Consider the following 22899-nt stretch of genomic DNA (forward strand, 5'->3'; position numbering starts at 1 on the left):
ACAGAGACCTTGGAGTGCAGGTTTATAGTTCCTTGGTTGTAGAGTCACAGGTAGATAGGTTAGTGAAGGAGGAGTTTGGTATGCTTTCCTTTATTGGTCAGAGTATTGAGTACAGGAGTTGGGAGGTCATGTTGCAGCTGTACAGGACATTGGTTAGGCCACTGTTGGAATATTGCGTGCAGTTCTGGTCTCCTTCCTATCGGAAAGATGGTGTGAAACTTGAAAGGGTTCAGAAAAGATTTACAAGGATGTTGCCAGGGTTGGAGGATTTGAACTATAGGGAGAGGCTGAACAGGCTGGGGCCATTTCCCTGGAGCATCGAAGGCTGAGGGGTGACCTTTTATAGAAGCTTACAAAATTGAGGGGCATGAATAGGGTAAATAGGCAAAGTCTTTTCCCTGGTGTCGGGGAGTCCAGACCCAGAGGGCATAGATTTAGGGTGAGAGGGGAAAGATATGAGACCTATAGGGCAACTTTTTCACACAGAGGGTGGTACATGTATGGAATGAGCTGCCAGAGGGTGGTGGAGGCTGGTACAATTGCAATATTTTAAAAGGCATTTGGATGGGTATATGAATAGGAAGGGTTTGGAGGGATATGGGCTGGGTGTTGGCAGGTGGGACTAGATTGGTTTGGGATATCTGGTCGGCATGGATGGGTTGGACCGAAGAGTCTGTTTTCATGCTCTACATCTTTATGACTCTAAGCCAGTGCTATTTTAATTACATAAATTGTAAAATGAAATAAATCATCTGGTATGCCTCTGCTGTCTGCAGCCACCACACCATTCCCCTGAAAATGCAAAACCACGGGAGTAGTATAACAGAGCAGCCTCTGCTGCTGATTGGACCCAGAACATTGGCTCTGCCAAAAGCTGCCACTGAGACTACAACTCCAAGGAAACACCCTGAAGCCCGCTGAAGTTAATTTAGGGCTTTTCCACTTCAGGCAGAGATGAGGAGAATTCCTTTTTTCTGTCAGGGACTTGTTAATCTGTGGGATTGTTTACTCTAGAGAGCAGAGGAGGTTGGGTCATTGAATATATTCAAGGTTGAATTAATAACTTTTTGATTAGGGAATCAAAATTTATGGGTTGGGGCGAGGGTTGTGATAGTCAATTAAGGAAGGTTGACATTTGGATCAGCATAATCTTATTGAGTGATGGAGATATAGTGAGCATTGATGTACTTAATGGGACATTTATCGGTGTTCCCTGGCAACATGAGTGTTGATATTCTGCTGCATACCAGAGTGCACAAATGTCTAATTGCCTTGTGAATGGTTTGTGTCCTTTCTCAGTTTGTTAGTGATTGTTGACAGAGGCTAACCGGTTTACCTTGGGTTAATTCCATGCATTAGAAAATTGAGGCACAACCAGACTGAAGAATATATACATTCAGTTCCTCATACCCATTCTGTATTATTAACCTATCTGAGCTTCAGAGTAATTGGTGTTCAGTACAATTAGCCAGCAGGGCAATGAACAAAGCAAATCAACTCACTGTCATCTAAGTAAGAGAGTTTTTAAAAAGAATTACAAAAATGAAGTCCTCATTGGGACTTATCTGCAGTTTTCACGGTTAGCCAGTCACTGCTGAAGTCCTGCATTGTGTGACATACCTGGGTGGTTAATGCTCTCTACATGCTTCTCTCAGCAGCATTTTCACTGCGTCTGTGGATCCTGTTTGTGCCTTGGTGGAATCTGTTCCCTCAAATTCTCTACTTCAGCTTATTTTTTTGTTGAATAACTTGTACAAGTGAAGTTTTCTATTATGTGTTTTCTTTGAAATGATTTTCCTGTAATTTGAAGTTGTTTATTTTTTTCTCCCTATCTGCTAAAATCATTATTGACCCAACAGAGCAATAGGTCTTCTCAAGGTCATCCAAAGCTGTTACCACCCAGACTTGGGGAAAATAAATATTTCTGTCGTAAGGTTTGCACCATGTTGGCATAGTGAAATGACAAGACCAAGCTTTTACTCATGTGAATATTCCACAAACTCTTAATTGCCTACTGTGAAGCATATCTTCCTGGCTTGGTGCTTCATTTAATTGGGGTGCTGACACTTCAGATTTCATTGGAGCTTGCTGACTAAACAGCCACACCAGACGACAATGTTTCAATCTAGTTTGAAATCGATTACCAGATTCGGTTCTGAAACCATTGTCTAAAACTATCAATTTGAGTGAGAAAATGTATGTGTGGGAGTGTGTATGCATGTGATATGTCTTTATTTTTAATATTTTATTAATTTTCTAATGGCTACTTTAACCCGTTCATTTTCAATGTAATGGTGCTGATAGAAAAATCTTTACCTTGAGTCTTTCAAACTCTTGAAATTGTTCTTCTGTTTGACACTTTGAATGGATACTATCTGCTGTACCTTCATTAAAGTTTATCCAGCCTGATAATTCTTAACAATCACTTTTGTCCAATATTTAATGAACTCCTGTTTATATTCCATCATCTGCACTTTTTCATTTTATGCCCACATCTGGAAGGAATGGTCAGAATGGAACAATGTGGTGTGCTGGCTCATCATTTGTGAGACCACTGAGTTCCGAGCTATTGTTGAACACAGCCCAGATAAGCCATAAGCATTGGTGATTTTAAAAAACAAAGTGGAGAGGGTGTCCTTGTGAAATTTGATTTGATGTGATTTATAGAACAGTTGCTAAAGTTTGTGCTCCAGGCAACCTGCACCACACTTGAGACAATGAATGTTTGTTGCTAGGTGCACAGGATTGGAAAATATCCTGCTATCCTGCAGTGACAGATATGTCGTGCTACAAAATTCTTTTGATTGCTTAATAAAAATACTCAGCAAACCTTTCAGTGTCATTTTGGACTAAACTTCCTCAAGTAATGAAATTAAGGTTGTAAGTTTACTCACCAAGCTGGTAGATTTGTTCTCGGACGTTTCATCACCATGCTAGGTAACATCAGTGAGCCTCTGGTGAAGTGTCAGTGTTCTGTCCCGCATGCTATCTATCTGTCTTGGTTTGTTGCGGTAGCTGATACTATTTCCCTTTTATTTCTGAGAGTATGGTAATGGAGTTTGTTAATGGAGTGCCAGGTCTCTAGAAATTGTGTGTGTCTTTGTTTAACCTGTCCCAGAATAGATATGTTGTCCCAGTCGAACTGGTGACCCTCTTCATCTGTGTGTGGATACCGATGATAGTTGGATATATCTTTTGATGGCTAGTTGATGCTCCCATATCCTGGTTGCTAGATTCCTGCCCGTCTGCCCAATGTAATGTTTGCTGCTCTCCTTGCAGAGTATTTTGTATATGGTGATTGTTCTGCTGGTTGTTGGTACGGGGTCCTTTAAATCGCCAGGAGCTGTTTCGGTGTGATGGTAGGTTTGTGGGCTACCATGATGCCTAGGGGCCAGAGTAGTCATTGTCATCGGAGATGTCTTTGATGTATGACAGGGTGGCTAGAGTCTCTGAGCATGTTGTGTCTTTTTGTTTAGGTCTCTTGTGTTGGAATCTGCAGACTGCGCTTATCGGGTAACTGTTGTTTCTGAATACATAGTATAGATGTTTTTCATAAACTTACTTTCTGGGTGCTGCAATGTGTTGTGGCTCGTTTAAATAATGTCCTGATGCAGCTCTGTTTATGGGTGTTAGAATGGTCGCTCCCGTAGTTGAGTATCTGGTCAGTGTGTGTGGCTTTCCTGTAAACAGTGGTCTGTCGCTGTCCATTGGCTTTTTGTTCTACTGTTAAATCTAGAAAGTGGAGTCGGTTATTCGCTTTTGCCACTTGTATCAACACAGATGAAGAGGGACACCAGTTTGACTGGGACAATACATCCATTCTGCGATAGGCTAAATAAAGATGCGGGAATTCCTAGAGACCTGGCATTCAAACCCGAACTCCATTAGCAAATGTATGGATTTGGACCCCATTTGCAAATGTGTTGCTGGTCAAAGCACAGCAGGTTAGGCAGCATCTCAGGAATAGAGAATTCAACGTTTCGAGCATATTTACCAACCTCTCAGAAATCGAACCCCGGAAATGATATCAGCTACCACAACAAAGAGACAGATAAGTAGCAAGCGGGACAGTATCCCCATGTTTCACCAGAGGCTCACTGATGATGTTACCTAGCACGGTGACGAAACGTCTGAGAACAAATCTACTAGCTCTGCGAGCAAACTTACAACCTGAGCTACAAATCATCTTCACTGTGAAATTCAATTTGTTAAAATGGGGTCAGCATTCAGATCATGGTCATCTTTGTCTGAATTTGTTCCATGTTATGAAGAGGGCCAGTTCAAAAGGTTTCTTGATGGTCATTAGTTTGTAGCAAAGTTATCAATTTGGTCTTTGCCAACATCTGTGATCTTGTTCCAAAGTACATATAGAAAATTTGCTCCCAATTTAGTTTCCCATCTCCTATTTTGAATGTTGTTCCTCCACATTAACCCTTTTTCTTAGGTCCACCACCAGGTCACATTTCCCTGGTACCTCGAATGACCAGTGTTATAATGTGTTTATTGTCTCTATTTAAATTCCTACAGGTGGAGGAGTCTGAGTTAATGTTTTATTTTCCCTCTTTCTCTCCTGTATTGTAGATGTGTTGCTTACAATTTCTTTGCATGTCCACGTGTTATTCTTTCCTGTTTTTCTGCCTTTCTTCAGCTGTTGATTCGAGGTGTTGTCCCCATGTGTTCTAATCAATATGAGAATATATTCAATACATCCCGCATTCCAGGTCTAGAGTCAGGTATGATGTCAATTCTTTTCTGCAGCTAGGAATTTTAGCTGATAAATGTTGTTCTGTGATTACACTGGGCTCTCGGAGACTCAGAGCAGGCTGTGACAAGGGACTGGAGGCGAGACCTTCTCAATTCAGTGGCAAGTTACGCTCTAAAGGATAACTTGAGAGCCTTAGACGGAGGCTTATTGGAAGAGCTAGTCTCTCAACCTGCTAAGACAAAGTCCTTTCCATCCTCCTGTAAAGATCACTTGTAAAGGCTGCATGTTGTTCTGGATCCGGGAGCATCTCGTTGTTGCTGGTAAGGATACTTGCTGCAGTAGCCTAAAAACTGAAGTACCCAAGTACCACCGAGACCTACTTGATGACAGGTGGAGATCTTTTAGTTTTGCTGGTAAAGCTCAATGGTTTCATCTGCCACAAGATGTACCAGTCATAGGCCTCCTGGCTGAAGGAGGCTGAGGTGGGTATTTTCTGTCCTAATTTACAGTTTTCCCTTAAAAGAGAAAGCTATTTCCCACTGGTGCATTTATTAGATTCACAATACCTGTCTCTTCAGGGCTGTGCTCATGGCAGACTGCTCCAGCAATGTAGGTTGCTAGAGTAGTTGCTTAAGAGGACCTCTGAGCACCTTTTGATTTTAATGTCCCACTAAGTTTTAATCTAGAGGCACTCACAAGAGGACAGTGCTTTGAACAGAAAGTTACAACCCTATGCCTTTCCTCCCTTGATAACTTGATGTTTTCATTTAAAAATGAAACGTGTTTGATTTACTCAGCGCACCTCTTGAATTTACAGACTTGATACAACATCGTGTGGACAGCAAGCACATCGTGGTCTATCACAAGGGTCGTTATTTTAAGGTTTGGGTATATCAAGGCGGGCGCCTTCTGAATCCTTGTGAACTACAGGTCCAATTCCAGTACATCCTGGATGAGAATTCTTCACCTCAGCCTGGGGAAAAGTATCTGGCTGCATTAACTGCGGGAAACAGGTGAGAGCTTTCTTTTTGCTTTTTGTTCTGTGCTGCAAGTTCTTTCCTCACTGTCTGAATACTCACTCATCTTGAAATACCATTCACGAGGCGTTGGCAAAAATCCAGTCCATCTTCCAACTGCATATTCTGAAGGCTGCTCATCTGAGGACATCAACAAATTTATGTTCCAACCTGGCAGCTCTTGACCTCTATTCTCCAGAACTCCTTTTCTCATCCCCTCCTTACTTTTAACACAGTTCTCAGTACCTTCCACTTCAGCTGTGCTTTGAATTCTGTCCCACCCACCACCACTGTACAGTTTGATGCAAAAGAAATAAGTATTTTTTTGCAAGTTTACTTTATTTTCCTTTTGTGCTGTTCAGGTTTATTGAATGGATATTTTCTGAACTTAGGATATTTTTCCTATAACTTCATAGATGACCATTGCATTTTCTTATCTACTTCTCCATGATTGGTGGCATCATGCCAGCAGGACAAAGCAACTGGTATCTGTTGAGGAGACTTTAGAGTTTCCTAGTCCTCCTAAAATTGCAAGCTCCTCCTTCCCAGGTTTCATAGCTGACATTGGTTAAGCACCACCAGTAACTGTGTATAGCAGTCCATTCTTTTCTGCATTTTACACTGTTTTCCTGTAGACCCTCTACCACAATATTAATCATGTGCCTTGTGAATAGAAAAAAAGAACAAGAATATATACAAGGGAAACTCGATTATCCAAACTAGATGGGCGGGCACTGTTTCATTCGTATAATTGATTCAATGCTTTTCCCCTGGGGCTCAGAGTTTATTAAGTCTGCTCCCCGTTCAGGAGATGAGGCAGCAGCACAGTGCGCGCAAACCCTCGCTCCTTGCCCCTCACCTGGCTCCAATTCTGTCCAGCACCACCCTCCCAAACCCGAACCCCTCCCAAACCCGAACCCCATCCAACCCCGCACTCTTCCCCCCCCCCCCCCCCCCCCCAAAAGTCCGTCCAAAACTATCCCCCCACCCCTTCTGACCCGCCCCCTTTCTGGGGCAGCCAGACTGGGCACCAACAACAAAACTGTACAGGGCAATGTTGGAAAGATTATCTGGGGAAGGGGGATTTAGGGTACATGCCTGTGTAGAACTCCAGGGAAAGTGTGGGAAAAGAGAGAGAGGGGGGTGGGAGGTCAATCATTTAGAGACAATGCCTGCGCTCCCATCAGTCCAGGACTGTTTTCGGCAGCACTCTTAATCACTGTAAACAAAAGACGCGATCAGTGTTGGACACATCTTTGTAATGTTTCTGTCGGGACCTCAAGCTCTCCTTCAGACAATCCAATTTTCAGCTAATTGGCATTCGGATAATCAAGGTTCCTCTTGTAAATTGAAATTGAGACTTGGAGCCATATCAATTGGAACGATTTAGGTTTGAATGCATTCTGTGCTGATTCAGCAGGCCTTGATCAGGTGGATATGATATAATGTAGTTGGTCTCACTGCTTCAGTGTTAGAAAGAGGTCTAAACCTGTCAGAGTACCACCTTCAGAACATTGTTCAATGGGTTCATTTACAGTGTATGTGAAAGTAGAATGGGGATTAGGACCCAAATTGGCTCACTAGCATCTTGAACAGGGTTTTTGCTACAGGCCAGATAATCTGGTTGGAGAATTTCTTAATTTAGCGCACCCACCTTAATTTTAAAGGCTGCTTCAAGTCAAATTTTCACTCAGATATGGTGGTGTCAGGAGAAGAATATGGTAGATGATGGATTCAGGCCTACTACCCTAGGAGCAGATTGTAGATGGCCACGTGCACAGGTTTGTCTCAGTTCTTTGGGGACTTCATCCCAGTTATTTTTGAAGCTCTCGCATCATCTACCATCTCGTTCACCATGCCAACTTATAGTCCTGTGCTCCCTCAATCCCCATTTCCACTTTCATAACCACTCACCCAGTAATCTCTATAAACAGACCTCAGGATCAAAATAGAGAAGAAGAAAAGAATTATGTTCTAACAATATAATAGAATTATTAATCATATACACTTGATCCTGCGACAAACCATTATGAAACTAATTCAAAGTTTGTAAATCCCATCTCTTTAGAAACAAATATTCAACAACTACATGTAAGGCAACTAGTCCTTTTAATAGCTGTTTTAAATGGTTAATCAAAATCTGAACTTGGCATCCCCTATCTACAAACCCTCACTATCCAAGGTGTAAGTGCTTTTGAAACTCAGTCAAGCATTATTGTTTACCTCAGTTGTAATGACAGCCCATTGGAAATGTCAACAAAGAACTCTACTGAAACTACAGGAGCAGATGAACAGGAGATTTACTCCTGACATTTACCTCATGGCCTGTCAATCAAAGCAGTCGCGCAGGACATGTTTTATTAACTCAAGTGACAGCTCCAGTCTGTTTTATTAATGTTTAAAGGACAGGTTAAGGCCCTTGGAAGAGTGGTTGACTTGAACTCAGCATTAATTATCCTTTTGAGCTTGGATTTTCCACCTTTTGTGATTCGCACTCTGCCCCCTTCTGACACTAGAAATGGGAATATGTTGGAACTGCAGCCAGTTCCCATCTGCCATTTATTTAAAGATCCATTCCTGATAGCCAATGTCCTGGTTCATGTAGGAAGAATAAGACTGATTGATTGATTGAACCAGTATGCTGGAGGATTGTCTATATTTATGCTCTAGAATAATGCCTTGGAGGTAGAGAAATTAAGTTGGAAGAGTACTGATGTTTTTTTGTTTTATGTTGCTAAGCAGAATTCCTTGGGCGAAGGCTCGAAAAGCATACTTCAGCTCTGGAAAGAACAAGACTTCACTGGAAAGTGTGGAGAAAGCGGCATTTTTTGTCACTTTGGATGATGCTAAATATGATCTATTTGTGGATAACCAGGTGCAATCACTGGATGAATATGCCAAGTCACTCTTACATGGCAAATGCTATGACAGGCAAGTATTTATTTTGTATGTCAATCTATAGCCGACCATAGGAATATAAGAAATAGCGGGAATACGGTGTGTAGTCCCTGAACCTGCACCATCATTCAGTAAGATACCCTCAGATTCCAAAAAGTTTTCAATTTCAGTCTTCTGTATATTCAATGACTGAGCACCCAGAGTCCTCTGAGATAGAATGACAAAGATTGCAGGTGTAAATGTTTCTGCTTTAAGTTTTTTATTTCAAAAACATATTTTATTCATAAATTATTTTGATGGTCTGTACAGTTGGTCATGCCATACATACGGAAACATTCAATTTCTTCACATACAGAGATCAGGATTTATCATTTATATATACAGGTCTGTATGTTTATCAATCATATACCCATATATTTAGCTGAGGCGTCAGCAGAGCCCAAATGACTGCGTGGACCCCCTGTTCTTAGGCAGGCAGATGTTACATGGTGGTCTTTCCCCACCGTGCCTTGGCAGCTGCCCCAAGTTTCAGCGCGTCCCTCAACACGTAGTCCTGGACTTTTGGATGTGCCAGTCTGCAATGCTTAATCGGGGTCAACTACTTCAGCCGGAAGAACAACAGGTTTTGGACCACCCAGAGAGTGTCCTTCACCGAGTTGATGATCCTCCAGGCACAGTTGATGTTCGTCTTGGTGTGCGTCCCGGGGAACAGACCGTAGAGCACGGAGTCCCGTGTCACGGCGCTGCTCAGGACGAACCTTACCACTGTGTTCCTCTCCAGACTTCTGCATAAGCACATTCCAGAAGGAGGTGTGTGACAGTCTCGTCCCCGCACCCCCCCCCCCCCCCCCCCGCAGCCACTTCAGTGCGGTGCGGCTGAGTCTGGGTGTGCATAAAGGATCTCACAGGCAGAGCCCTTCTCACCACCAGCCAAGCCATGTCTTGGTGCTTGTTGGAAAGTTCTGGCGATGAGGCATTCTGCCAAATGACTTTGACAGTCTGCACAGGGAACTGCTCGCTAGGATCTGCCCTCTCCTTTTCTCGAAGGGTCTTGAGGACACTACATGCTGACCACTTCCTGATGGACTTGTGGTCAAAGGTGTTTTCCTTCATAAACTTCTCCACGAAGGACAGGTGATACGGAACGGTCCAACTACTCGGAGCGGTCCGCAGCAGCGAGGCCAGGCCCATCCTTCGCAATGCCGGGGACAGGTAGAACCTCAGTCCGTAGTGACACTTGGTGTTTGTGTACCAGGGATCCACTCACCGCTTGATGCAGCCACACACAAAGGTGATGAAGGAAATGATGGCTCTACACTGCTGACTAAAAAAATGCATAAGTGTTAGGGCACAGGGATAGTAAGCCAAACCACATCAGCCTCACTATCACTGGATTCGCAACAGTGAAATTAAAATAGTCAATGACCCTCAAAACCGTTCCTAACCAGACTTTATAAATAACATATCTTAGACACCCAATTTATAGCCAACAATTTATTCTTTAAAAATGTAGCTTTAGCAGAATACAAATGAACAACAATGCAGTCCAATTTATTATCTATGATCTAAGCCCAATCCTATTTGATCACCGACCCAAACTCTTTCCGATCGGCAAACGCAGTTAAGGAACACTTTTTAAAAAGAGTAGCAGTTTGTCGATTTGATAATCATTTCAGCGATGAATATCTTGCTTGAATTCCAAAGTTACCAGTCAATGCAAACCTCTACTTTGGGGACCTCTACTTATTTCTGATAACTAGGATTCTTTTCTCATAACTTTCAACAAATTGATGATTGAAAAAAATTAGAAAAAGCAAAGCAAAAAATCAATGCAGTCCAGCACCTTCCAAATCAAAGCTGTCTCCTGCCCAAAACATAGTCAGAGCCAATTGACTTTTGCTTTTTGTATTTCAATGTTCTGTGGTTGGCTGACCAGCCCTGGCACGACCAATCCAAAATTCAACCAGCTGCCACTTCTGTACAGCAATGTAGTCCGAGTTGGACAGCATACAAGTGGACCACTGGATCTAACTTGTCCATGCCAACCAGATATCCTAAATTAATCTAGTCCCATTTCCCTCTAAACATTTCCTATTCATATATCCATCCCAATGCCTTTTAAATGTTATAATTGTACTAGCCTCCACCACTTCCTTTGGCAGCTCATGCAGTACATGCATCACCCTATGCATGAACAGATTGCTCCTTAGGTACGTTTTTATTCACTGCAGCTGAAACTGACACCCGGAAGCGGCAAGAACAAACCAATATAAATACCGGAAGAAACATCAAAGCAGCGCTTCACACGAGGCTCCCACCGCACTGATGATGTTCCCTAGCCAGGGAACGAAACGTTTGCAGCAAAAACTTCCAGCTTGGCGAGCAGAACCACAACAACGGATACCCGAGCTACAAATCTTCAATCAGATTTTAAACCTTTTTATACCTTTCGCCTCTCACCTTAAAACCATATCCTCTAGTTTTGGATTCCCATACACTGGAAAAAAAGACCTTGACCCTTCACCTTAACCACGCACCTCATGAATTTATAAACTTTTCTATAAGGTCACCCCTCACTCTGACACTCCAGGGAAAATGGTCCCAGCCTCTTCAACCTCATCCTATAACTCAAACATTCTGACCCCTTGTAAATCTTTTCTGCACCCTTTCAAGTTTAACAACATCTCTCCTATAGTAGGGAGACCAAAACTGAATCTAAAAGTGGCTTAACCAGTGTCCTGTACAGCCACAACAGGACATCCCAACTCCTATACTCGATACACTGACCAATAAGTGTACCAAATGCCATCTTCACTACTCTATCAACCTGTGACTCCACCTTCAAGGAACTATGAACCTGTACTCCAAGGTCTCTTCGGCAGCACTTCGCAGGACCTTACCATTAAGTGTATAAGTCCTGCCCTTATTTGTCTTTCCAAAATGCAACACCTCACATTCATCTAAACTCGATCTGCTACTCCTTGGCCCATTGACTATCTCCTGAAGAACGGCTTATGCCCGAAACGTCGAATCTCCTGTTCCTTGGATGCTGCTTGACCTGCTGCGCTTTTCCAGCAACACATTTTCTCCATTGACTATCTGATCAAGGTCCCGTTGTATTCTGAGGTAACCTTTTGCTGTTCACTACACCAGCAATTTTGGTGTCATCTCCAAGTTTACTAATAGTTCTTCTTATACTCACATGCAAATTGTTTATATACAGGTTAGATCTGGGATAACACCCATTTTGACAGCATGATTTGATTATAATGTCGCTGAAGAATTAAAACATAGACCATAGAAAAGTACAGCACAGAACAAGCCCTTTGGCCCACGATGTTGTGCCAAGGTTTAATCCTAATGTAAAATATAGTAACTTAACCTATGCACCCCTCCACCCACTGCTATCCATGTGCATGTCCAGCAGTCACTTAAATGTCCCTGATGACTCTGCTTCCTCTACTACAGCTGGCAATGCATTCCATGCATTCACAGCTCTCTGCGTAAAGAACCTACCTCTGATGTCTACTCTATACCTTCCTCCTAATATCTTCAAACTATGACTCCTCGGATCAGTCAATCCTGCCCTGTGGAAATGTCTCTGGCTATTGACTCTATCTATTCATCTCATTATTGTACACCTGAATCAGATCTCCTCTCTTCCTGCTTCTCTATAGAGAGAAAAGTCCGAGTTTATTCAACCTTTCTTCATAAGGCCAGCTCTCCAATCCAGGCAGCAATCTGGTAAATCATCTTTGCACTCTTTTCATAGCCTCTGTATCTTTCCTATAGCAGGGCAACCAGAACTGGACACAATATTCCAAGCGTGGTCTCATCAGAGACTTGTAGAGCTGCAGCAAAACTTTGCGGCTCTCAAACTCGATCCCCCTGTTAATGAAAGCTAAAGCACCATATGCTTTCTTAACAACCCTATCCACTTGGGTGACAACTTTGAAGGGTCTATGTACTTGCACACCCAGATCCCTGTTCCTCCACACTGCCAAGAATCCTGTCTTTAATCCAACATTCAGCATTGGAGTTCGACCTTCGAAAATGCATCACATTTATCCAGGTTGAACTCCATCTGCCATTTCTCAGCCCAGCTCTGTATCCTGTCTGTCGCGCTGCAGCCTGCAGTAGCCCTCAATACTATCGATGGCACCTCCAACCTTTGTGTCTATTGCAAATTTACTAACCCACCCCTCAACCTCCGTCATCCAAGTCATTTATAAAAACTACAAAGAGCAGAGGCCCAAGGACAGAGCCCTGCGGGACACCACTCAACACTGACCTCCAGGCAGAATACTTTCCATCTACAGTCACACTCTGCCTTCTGTCAGCTAGCCAATTCTGAATCCAAAATTAGGGAACTGGATTTTTGAGAATGTTTCCCTCTGTTTGCGATAGGGTGATTCCAGTGGGATTCGGGCTGTGCGCTTTGGTCTACACATGCGTTGATGTCCGTGTCATTCTGTGCATGCGCGATGTTAGTGCCGGTCTTCATGCCGTACTGCATGTGCAGCGATGTCAGCTGCCAACAGTGTAGCTTTCTGTGCGAGGTACTGTACAGAGTGGTTTTCTTGCATTTTTTAAATGCACTCTGTTAAATTTAGTTTGTTTCATTAATAAATATGATTTCAAACTTCATTCAGGCTGTGCTAAACTTTGCATTAGATTTTTGGGTGATATTTGAGTTTTTTTTGCTGATCTGCCCCAACCCCATTTTTTTCCATAGGCCCCATTATTTTATTTGGCAATTTTCTATTAAACGAGGTTTTACTGGAATGCAACTACGGCGTTACAGGAGAACTAACTGTAAATGACAAAGTAGTGGACCCAACACTGATCCTTGTGGCGCACTGCTGGTCACAGGCCCTCAGTTTGAAAAATAACCCTCCACCACCACCCTCTCTCCTACCTTCAAGACAATTTTGTATCCAAATGGCTAGTTCTCCATGGATTCCATGTGATCTAACTTTGCTAACCAGTCTCCCATGCTTGAACCTTGTTGAACGCCTTGCTGAAGCCCATACATATCTCAATGCGGAATCGTATACTATTATTCGAGCAGCAGTTAACCTGTATTCGCTTTCCAGGCCAGTTTCCAATGGCAAGCACCAGTCTTGTATTCTCTTTTTTTTTAAAATGCATGCTACTGTTCAAAGTTCAATTCTCAACTTCAACTCAGTTCCAAACCAAAAATGAGAAAAATAGATAAATAGTGATGGTCTCAACAAGCAAGTTCATTTTTAAAACAAGGCAGTAAATGTCATTGCAGCAGGAAGAAGTTTATCCTGCTTCTTGGTATATCTATCGTTTATTCTGAGTTTTTCTCTTTTTTCACATTTTGCACTTTTGTGCTTGTTTATTCCATCAGTTTTTGAAAGTGATAGGAGCTCCTGTTAATTCTCATTACCTATCACTTCATTGAAAGCTCTCACCTAAACCATAGACAGAAGAATGATTCCTGTATGTTGATGCACTGCTGCTCCTGCCCATGTTAAATATCGGATTTTCTAAAACTTTTGATAAGATGCTGCCCATTGTAATTTCATTTCTGTAACATGATTCCTTCGTCTGGTCTTCCATTAGAGTTGTGTCTTTGCTGTTTATTCATTCTTGGTATTTCTGTCTTGCATTTTCTTGCCATTCTTTTTCCACTTGCTTTGGCTGTTGCCAAGACTGCTGTGTGTTCTTTCCTCCCATCAGTGACCACCTCAATTCTTCTTTTTGCTGATAATTTCAATCTGCTGTCATCAAATTCCATCACGTTGCACAGTCATGGCACATGCAGTCTTTGTAATGTTGACTTAGAACCTGTGATCTCCATAAAATACAATGATTATTAGCCTTGAAACCAGTTCTTGATTCGTGTCACTTCAAATCCCACGAACAATTTTCTATATTGCTGCTTCATATTTATAAAGTAGAGTCACAGCGGAGTACAGCACGGAAACAGACCCTTCAGTCTCATCAGCCCGTGTCGACCATGTTTCCAAACCAAACTAGTCTCAGCTGCCTGTGTTTAGCCATATCCCTCCAAACCTTTCCTATTCACAAACTTATCCAAATGTGTTTCAAATGTTGTAGCCACATTTACCACTCTCTGGAAGTTCATTCCATACACTAACCACTCTGTTTTTTTTTAAAAAAAAGTGCCCCTCCTGTATTTTTAAAATCTTTCACCTCTTGCTTTAATTTGTCCCCTAGTCTTGAATTCCCCCATCTTTGGAAGAGGTCTGCCATTCACCTTATCTATACCCCTCAATATTTCAGAAACCTCTAACATCGTGTCTCAACATCCTACGCTACAGTGAAAAAAGTTCCAGAATCCAGCCTTATAGCACAAACCCTCCATTCCTGGTAACATAGTCATGGAGATGTACAGCACGGAAACAGACCCTTGGTCCAACTCATCCATGCCGACCAGATATCCCAACCCAACCTAGACCTACCTGCCAGCCCCGGCCCAAATCCCTTCAAACTCTTCCTATTCATATACCCATCCAAGTGCCTCTTAAATGTTGCAATTGTACCAGCCTCCTCCACTTCCTCTGACAGTGCGTAGGTCTTTATATATATATATATACACACACACATCCTTGTAAATCTTTTCTGAACCCTTTCAAGTTTCACAACACCTTTCCAATAGAAAGGAGACCAGAATTGCACGCAATATTCCGACAGTGGCCTAACCAATGTCCTGTACAGCCGCAACATGACCTCCCAACTCCTGTACTCAATACTCAATAAGGATCCTGGTAAATCTCTTCTGAACCCTCTCCAGTGTAATAACTTTCCTATAATAGTGTGACCAGAATTGGAGCGGTACTCCAGAAGAGGCCTCACTAACCATCTGCAACACTTTAACATAGCGTCCCAATCCCTATATTCAAAGATCTGAATAATGAAGCAAGCATGCCAAAAGCTGCTTTTAACCACCTTATCTACATGATGCAGGCTTCAAAGAATCATGTACCTGAACCCCTGAATGTCTCTGTTCTATAGTACTGCCCAAGGCCCTACTTTAAATTGTATAAGTCCTATCTTTGTTTAACCAAAATATAATTCTTTGCATTTATCCAAATTAAGCTCCATTTATTACATTTACCCAATTGATCACGATCTCTTTGTAAACTATCCACTGTCCACTATACTGCCAATGTTGGTGTCATCCACAAACTTACTAAACATACTTTCTATGTTCTCATTTAAATCATTTCTATAAATGACAAACAAAAGTGGACCCAGCACCGATCCCTGCAGAACCACTGCTGGTCCCAGGTCTCCAGTCCAAAAAACACCCTCCTCCATCTCACTGTTTCCTGTTGTTACACCAATTTTATATCCCAATTGGCAAGCTCATCCTGACTCCCATGCGATCTAACTTTACTGATTAGACTACCATATAGAACCTTGTTAAAGGTTTTAACCAAAATCCAAATAAACAAGGTCGTCTGCTCTGCCCTTTGATATCTTCCTCAAAAAGCTCAATCAAGTTTGTGAGATGCCATTTCCCCCTCACCGTTTCCCGTGCTTGCCTCTACAAATGCCTATAAATCCTATTCTTCAGAATCACTTCCAACAACGTGACTACCACCAAAGCCAGACTCACGGTTCAATAGTTCCCTGACTGCTTCATATGTCCCTTTTTAAGCAAAGGCACAATATTTGCCTTATTTCGGTCATTCGGCACCTCACGCGTATTTATACATACACAAATATTTGCAATCTCCTCCCCAAGCTCCCACAAAGTCCTGGGATGTACTAGATCAGGTCCCGGAGATTTATATACCTTTATATTTTCTGCAACAGCTAGTACTTCCTGTTCTGTAATGTGAATTGGTTCTAAAACATCAGTATTTATTTCCTGGAGTTCTCTAACCTCCATTTCTTTCTCCACAATAAAAACTGAAGCAAAATATTCATTTAATATCTCACCTATCTCCTGAGGTTCAACACTAAGACACAAATTTATTTACTATCTTAGCTAAGCACAAGTAAAATCTCTGCTTTTTCGAAAGTGGTCTTAGTGTTCTTTCTTTGACGAATCTCTGTGAAGCTGAAGACTGCAGCCAGTGATTGTTTCTTTAATGCTGTTGATGTGGTTCAACCTACCTTCTCTCATCTCCAATCCTACACTTCTGTGTTTGAGGTGTTTTTGAACCACTTAGCCCGTCTATGGTGAAAGTCTGTTGTTATACATACACTTTCTTCTCCCTGGATCCTCACTCTAACTTCCTTCACAGGATTGTAAAGCTGCAAAATTCTTTGTCTCCCTTTGAAGTCTAAACTTGGTTCTCATCTAATCAACAAAAGGAGGCAGACAGACTTGTACTTGTGTAATGCCTTCACATTTTAAGGACATCCCAAAGTGCTTCACAGCCAATCAAGTATTACTAAATTGTAGTTGTTGTTATAATGACGGAAATATTGCAGCCAATTTGTCAATTCAAAATTCTTCTGTTAGTAATGGGTTATATAAAACAATTATTTTAATAATTTCTAGGCCTAAACAATGGTCCAGGTTCTTGGAGAAACTTCCAGCTCCTCTTTAAATTGTGCCATGTAGGGAACAGTACAGGCTCAGTTCTGCCTCTAGCCTGGAGCCTGCACGCTGTACCTGAACACCACAGGCCCATTCCCAACACCCCCCGCCATGGACTTAAAGCATTAGGGCTCCTATTAGGCTCAGATGTACTCTCCTGCCCTAGGTGCTAGTCTCACAGGATTTTTTATGCCCCCCTGACTGAGCAAATGAGGTTTTATTCAAAAGATAGCACATCTGAGAGTTCAGCACTTCCTCAGTATTATACTACAACGTCAGCAAACGTTGTGGTCAAGTCTCTGAAACATAACTTCAGTCAAATAGTTGTTTGTTTTTGACTACCAGTAAGCAAAGATCGGCTTTAAGTTCTCGCTTTTGCTCTTGCTCTATTTCTTGCTCTCTTTATTATAAGCCCAAATGGAGGTCCTGAATTATAACCCATCATCCAGGTTTATCAATCTAAAATAATATTGACTATTATTGATGAGACGCTTCAGCCACAAGTTGGCGAACTGTCTGGTGTTTACCTCTGCATGCTGAAGTAAAATTCACTTGGAAAACGCTTGAAGCAAAATAGAAAGTAACTTGAAAGCAAGACACTGGAATATTGCCTTCCATCTGTCTCTAAGTGATTCTGGTGCTTGACTGTCTTGAATTAGGGAATGAAACATTGTATTAGGAGGACGGAACCTAAAGAGTGTGTGAGAGAGAAACATCAGCAATGGTATTTAGCAAGTTTAAGTAAATCCTATTATCTATTTTCTTGTCCTCCAGATGGTTTGATAAATCATTCACTTTCATTGTGTTTGCAAATGGAAAAGTGGGATTAAATGCAGAACATTCCTGGGCTGATGCACCAATCATTGGACATCTATGGGAGGTAACAGACTGCTTGTTTCTAACTCAACTGTAACTGTTAAGTACAATATCACCAACATATATGGACTGTTGTTATCTAATTTAAACATCAGTTTGGGACTTTATTCCTAAATATTTGTAAAAATACTCCAGAATATAATGTTGCAATAATTTATCACTGACTAATTTTATCAATGTTAGTTGAATAATTTTCTCTAAGAAAGAAATTCAAATATACAGAAATAAACCCTTTGTGTCAAGGGTATCAAGCCTTTAGAGAAGATGCTGAAGATGTTTACTAGGGTGGCATAGGAATGGGAGACATCTGATCTTTTGGAGATGTGATGAAAACCAGGTTTGTTCTCCTTAAGAAATAGAAGGTTGAGAGAAGATTTAATCAAGGTGTTCAGAATTATGAAAGGTTTTAAATAACAGAAAATGGTCCCATTGGCAATAATGAGTTCATGGATTTAAGGTCATAGAGCCAAAGGCAAGAGGGGAATGGTTTTTCATGCAGCAAGTTGGAATTTACTGCTGGTGTGATCGAAGCAGATTTAATTGGAACTTGCAAAGAAATTACATGTGAATGTGAATAGGAAATACCTGCAGCACAAAGGAAAGCACAGGGGAATGAAGCCAATGGAATAACTCTTTGAAAGAGCCAGCCAAAGTATTTTATGCCAAGTGACTCTTATATTGTACTGTATAATTCTATCATTCTTAACTATTATCTGTGCTCCTCTACATGGCTGTTATGTGACTTACCAAAATAATTAGCAATTTAGAAGGAAAGTTTTAAGCTAGAAATGTTGAATCAAACCATTCAGTTTTTGAATGGAAAAGGAGTACAGATGGGGTGTTGAATATTTTCAACAATGAAAATCTGACTGCTGTATTTTGCAGGATAATATCAGGAATCAGGGTGAAAGCATTTCTTGACTATTGAAAATAATTTAGTTAATTTACTGGCTTTAATTGTGCATGAGTACTCAAAGCAGCATTAAAACTCTTGACCCGTTATGAATGACTGACTGTTACACCCCGCATAGGTGACAAAATAGTATTGAGTAGCAGAGCACATCATTTTAATTGTAGCATTCAATACCCAAATAGGTATCCAAAACATTGACATTTTGTGCTGAGATATAAATCAAAAGACAAACTGTTTAGGGTGTTGACATGTTTAGTTTGTTGCAGCCAAAATTAAATTCCAGCAAAATTTTTCATGTCAGTATCAGAAGAAACTTGCAGCAGGATGGCTTGTGTTGAATAACTAGTTAAAACTGAGTTCAACACAAGACACCTGTGTACCTAAGGAAAACAAATCCTAAGGATGGCTGATGTACGTCACCTTGTTCAAGAAGGACCTTGATTCTTCTCCCATACTTTTCTGGTAAGTTCATTATTTTATGAATCCTCTAATATTCTAGATATAACATTTTCAATTATTGCTTCAAATACTGAATGAATGATTCCTGCACCTTTTTTTGTTCCATGTTCCATTATACTTGCATCCTTATTGAATTAGTAACTTGTTCACCAGTAGGGATTTTTTTCTCTTATTGAAATATTTGAAGCTGATCTGATTAAGTTTATAACATATCAAGTTTCAAACTGTAAAGTAAGACTTTTTTAATGAAGTTAGAGTCTCTTATTTGCACATATTTTCCCCCCACCAGAAAAGTGGAAGTTGCTCTTTATTGATGCAATTCAGAACGCTCCACATATTCCAAGAACACTGATTCTTATTCTGAAGGCAAAATGGATAATTTGGTGATATGGCAGATAAACTAAGAAAAGTGAGAAGTAAAGAATGAAAAACAAAATAAAATGTGATACATTATGAAATAAGAAATTAAAAGGGTTTAGAATAGAAAGAGAAATCTGTTAGAGATATTAACTCTAACAAAGTTGTAAACGCTTTTTCTTCATCTTGCACAGAGAAAATCTTTCCCTATGGTGAATAAGTTTAAAGTTACCTTCAATGGTGGTATGTCTGTTAGTTGTGGTTAATTACAGCATTAAACCTTTTTAGTCATTTCTGTAATCTTAATATCAGAATCTGCTTCTGCGCCCATAATGAAGAGTTTGTTTTGAATTTTCTGGTACTAAAGTACTGTTGTCACTTGGAGATACCATCAGTTTACAGTTGAAGCACATGCAATATGTCTGCTGTCTATAAATCAGTTTGTTTTTCATAAGTGCAACTTAGCAATATACAGCATTTCTACCAAATTTACCGTTTAATTGACTGACTGAAACAACATATTTCCTTCTTTATCTTTGCAGTTGATTCTTCCATTCCTCAGTGTTCAGCAGGAATAAAATATATGGGCATAAGATCTTTCAGTATGAGGAACTTGATGAGGATGTGCAACGGAGTTCTTGCAGTGTAAAATCATTATTTTTTAAAAAGCTTCCTGTACAGTTTTTCTTTTAAATTGTTGAATAAAGTTTGTATTGATCACTTTGTTATCTTGTCGCCTTTCACTATGTTCTCATTTCACTTGCATAAAAGGAGCTTCATCTTGGTTGTGCAGTGTTGTGCTTTGGCAGTTAAATTTTGTTTTTGGAATGACCTGTGCCTCATGTGTTTCTTCCATTGTGTCCCTTGCCATTTGTTCTACTTTGTGCCATGTCAGAAATTAACAGAACTGTCAAAAAAATATGATCTGTCAAAACTATATTTTACTACTTTGAACCAAGGCAAACTAAACCACAATCAATTAGTGGACCAAAAATTCAGAAGCAATGGTTTTCTGTTTAAATTAGCCTGTGCTAAAGCTGCAACTTTGGTTCTACATTCAAAAAGTGAGAATGTATTGATGATAATTATATTGGAAAAAGAATAAACAGTGTAATCATGTGGAGTGTTTAAAATGTAAGAAAATATCTCCAAGATACAGAACAGGGACAGACTTGTTGGTTTCACTGGGAAAGTTAAAAATGCATGCTCTTTTAGTTTTTTTTATCCAAGTTTCCAATGCATCTTCAGTTATGAGGGCTTGAAACATTGGATATTTGCTCCTTACCACATAAATCATGTAGATAATGTGAACTGGTTGGTTCTACCAAGAGTGAAACTTTTAATTTGCCATATATTTTGCTCATATCTGGGTGACTTCTACAGAAAAATTAGTTCAACTTTTATAAAACATTCAATCCTATTTTTCCCAGATTTTGTTGCTGTATATACACGAGTAATAGTTGATCTCCTGTAAAGGTCGATCCCTACTTTTTGGCTGAATAACATGGAATTTTCCATATCTCATGTAAAATTCAGCTCTAGTTCTTCAAAGATAACAGATCAATGTTTGAGTCAGTCAGTCAGCCGTCACATCCCGCTCCAGTTTTCCAGTCTGCAGGTTGTTCCGCTCTGCTACTGGTCTTCCATTCAGCTGGCTGTTTTGTTCCACTCCGGGTTTTCAGAATTACCATAATTTGTTTATTTTTTTTATTCATTTAGAGATCAGTTGGATTTGCTAATGATACAATATGAATTTTGACAGGCATGAATTTCAGCCCGTCAAAAGTAGTATCCATGTAATAGTCGACCCCATAAATTTAACCTTAAAAAGTATTTTAAAAATTTGACTATTACTCAAGTATATACGGTATTTGCTTGCTTTTATAACTTGTTCTGCATCCTATTTGTTACACAGTATGCTTTGGCCACAGACAGTTTTCAACTGGGATATGACGATGATGGTAACTGTAAAGGCGAAGCAGATACTACTCTTTTATTGCCACAGAGACTGCAATGGGACATCCCAAAGGAGGTGAGAGATTTCCCTTTCTACTTCTGCCACATTATTGACAAATATTGAGGACATTGCAGATTTTCTTCAGCGTAGCCTCCCAAGCTTCCACCACTGAAGAGTTAAGGGACCATTGTGGACACTACCTTTAACTTTTTTTTCTAACTTGGGCATGTACTTAACATTGGAGAAAGTGAGGACTGGAGATCAGGGTCAAAGAGTTGATGCTGGAAAAGCACAGCCAGTCAGGCAGCATCCGGGGAGCAGGCGAATCAACATTTTGAGCATTAGCCCATCATCAGGGATGAGGCCTGTGGGCCTAGGGGGCTGACAGATAAATGGGGTGAGGTAGCTGGGAATGCGATAGGTAGATGAAGGTGGGGTGGAGCAGATAGGTGGGAAGAAAGGTGGACAGGTAGGACCGTTCAAGAGGGCAGTGTTGAGTTGAGATTGGGACGAGGTAGGGAGAGGGGAAATGGGTAAACTGCTGAAATCCACATTGATTCTGTGTAGTTGGAGGGTCCCAAGGAAGAAGATGAGGCGTTCTTCCTCCCGGCATCGGGTGATTAGGGTTTCATGATGAAGGACATACAGGTCCTGGGCCGCTTCCACCACCAAACCCTAACCACTCAATGCCTGGAGGAAGAACGCGTCATATTCCACTTTGGTAACCTCCAATCACATGGCATCAATGTGGATTTCACCAGTTTACCCATTTCTCTCTCTCTCTCTCTCGCCACCTTTCTTCTCCCCACTCCCAGCCTTATCCCACCTTCCAACTCGGCACCTCCCTTTCGAACTGTCCTATCTGTCCAACTTCCTTCCCACCTATCTGCTCGAACCTCCTCTCCGACATATCGCTTTCACCCCCACCTTCCTCTACCTATTGCATTCCCAGCCCCGCCTCCCCCTTCCCATTTATCTTTCAGCCCCCATGGCCCACAAGCCTCATTCCTGATGAAGAGTTTATGCCTGAAACTTCGATTCTCCTGCTCCGCAGATGCTACCTGACCGATGTGCTTTTTCAGCATCACACTCTTCAGCCATGTACTTCACATTCCCTGCTGTCAATGGGCTAAAAATCCTGGTTTTTCTCCCTCGATAGCGTAATGGAAG

At 41.1% G+C, this 22899-nt stretch overlaps 1 protein-coding gene across 6 annotated transcripts in view; it reads left to right on the forward strand.

The window, feature by feature from the left end:
• The window catches only part of LOC132831318 (carnitine O-palmitoyltransferase 1, liver isoform-like), a 103653-nt gene that overhangs the window by 60493 nt on the left and 20261 nt on the right, over positions 1-22899 (forward strand). For 5 of the 6 annotated variants that reach the window (XM_060849392.1, XM_060849391.1, XM_060849395.1 and 2 more), the window contains exons 10-13: positions 5523-5718; positions 8464-8652; positions 17942-18047; positions 21688-21804. In XM_060849392.1, coding sequence (XP_060705375.1) covers positions 5523-5718; positions 8464-8652; positions 17942-18047; positions 21688-21804 — 608 coding nt within the window. Of the gene's footprint in view, positions 1-4648; positions 4734-5522; positions 5719-8463; positions 8653-17941; positions 18048-21687; positions 21805-22899 lie in introns of all 6 variants that reach the window. The other variant, XM_060849396.1, reaches the window with a different exon arrangement.

Source organism: Hemiscyllium ocellatum, chromosome 33 (genome assembly GCF_020745735.1).
Source record: "Hemiscyllium ocellatum isolate sHemOce1 chromosome 33, sHemOce1.pat.X.cur, whole genome shotgun sequence".
NCBI lineage: Eukaryota > Metazoa > Chordata > Chondrichthyes > Orectolobiformes > Hemiscylliidae > Hemiscyllium > Hemiscyllium ocellatum.